Source organism: Cucurbita pepo, unplaced genomic scaffold (assembly GCF_002806865.2).
Source record: "Cucurbita pepo subsp. pepo cultivar mu-cu-16 unplaced genomic scaffold, ASM280686v2 Cp4.1_scaffold003269, whole genome shotgun sequence".
Classification (NCBI taxonomy): domain Eukaryota; kingdom Viridiplantae; phylum Streptophyta; class Magnoliopsida; order Cucurbitales; family Cucurbitaceae; genus Cucurbita; species Cucurbita pepo.
In genome coordinates this window covers 1-1,109 of record NW_019649283.1, presented here as the reverse complement: position 1 = coordinate 1,109, position 1,109 = coordinate 1, and the positions used below count along the sequence as shown (strand labels likewise).

Genomic DNA, 1,109 nt, shown 5'->3' with positions numbered 1-1,109 from the left:
ATGATGAATCTGTGATCCAGTGAAAATGGCAACCTGCCAACTGAGACTGACATGCCCTTATGAGGTAAGTTGAACAGCTTCAATAAGATGTAAAAATGTAGGGAATTAGGATCTCTTGCATAGTTCGAAAATTTAAGTATGGGAATGAAAAAGAAGATAAAAGGTGTGCGAATAGATTCTCCCTCCCAACTCAGCTTTCATGATTTCAAAACCAATAAGCGTAGAAATAGCTATCAGCAAGTATAAATCAATGAACTAATCTTGTGAACTGAAAAACCAAATACCGATACATCTAAAAGTAATGCCACAAGATAGCAGAAATTAATTTATCTACCAATCAAGTCCAATTATTAAATTTTATACTGGTACAAGCATTAAAAAACCAATACCTTGCTGTCAGTAATCCTGACCCTACACTGCCTCTGGGGGATGGGGCAGGATGATGAAGTTCTTCGCCTTCTGATGCCCTAGAAACTGAAACAGAGAATGGCCCAGCAGGAACATTAATGCGATTAGAATTCTGACTAGGTTGAAGAGAATCTTGTTCTGAAGCCTGATTACGGTGTCGATAACGCCAATAGAGAAGAGGAAGTGTCGCACCACACCCAGATGCATATCCCACAATCCATGCAAACAAAGGTGCACGAGGTTTTTCATTCTTTGACAATGATAATACTATAATAGCTGCAATAATCTGGCTCATAGTGAGTAGTAATTCAATAGATATCCATAAGCCAGAATTTAATGGACTTCTACGACGTCGCGAATCTCCTCTTCTTATGAATGAAGAATTTCTAGAATTTGATCCAGTAGTAGAAATTGAAGGTTGAGACGAAGGAACTCGTGTACTACTTGAAGGTCTATCTTCAGGCTGTGATGAATTTAAGCCATTTGAATTCCTACCATGGGGCAAACTAGAGGGAGCAGAATCACCAGTACCAGTTATGTTAATGATATGCTCACTGCTGCTGATATTTTCTGGCTGGGCCATTAATAAAGGGTAAGAGTCTTCTTCGCTTTCACAATTTAGTTCCACCGAGGGAACATCCATCTAAGTCCAATAACACAATAAAGGACAACGAAAGCATAGAACTCTAGAACAAGGCTGC

General features: G+C 39.1%; 1 protein-coding gene across 1 annotated transcript; it reads right to left on the bottom strand.

Annotated features, from left to right (window-relative positions):
- Window positions 1-232: 232 nt before the first annotated feature.
- LOC111786898 lies at window positions 233-1,103 on the bottom strand. Its single transcript, XM_023667097.1, has one exon. The coding sequence runs from the start codon at window positions 1,049-1,051 to the stop codon at window positions 338-340; it is 714 nt and encodes a 237-aa protein (XP_023522865.1). The 5' UTR covers window positions 1,052-1,103; the 3' UTR covers window positions 233-337.
- Between the last annotated feature and the right edge of the window lie 6 nt (window positions 1,104-1,109).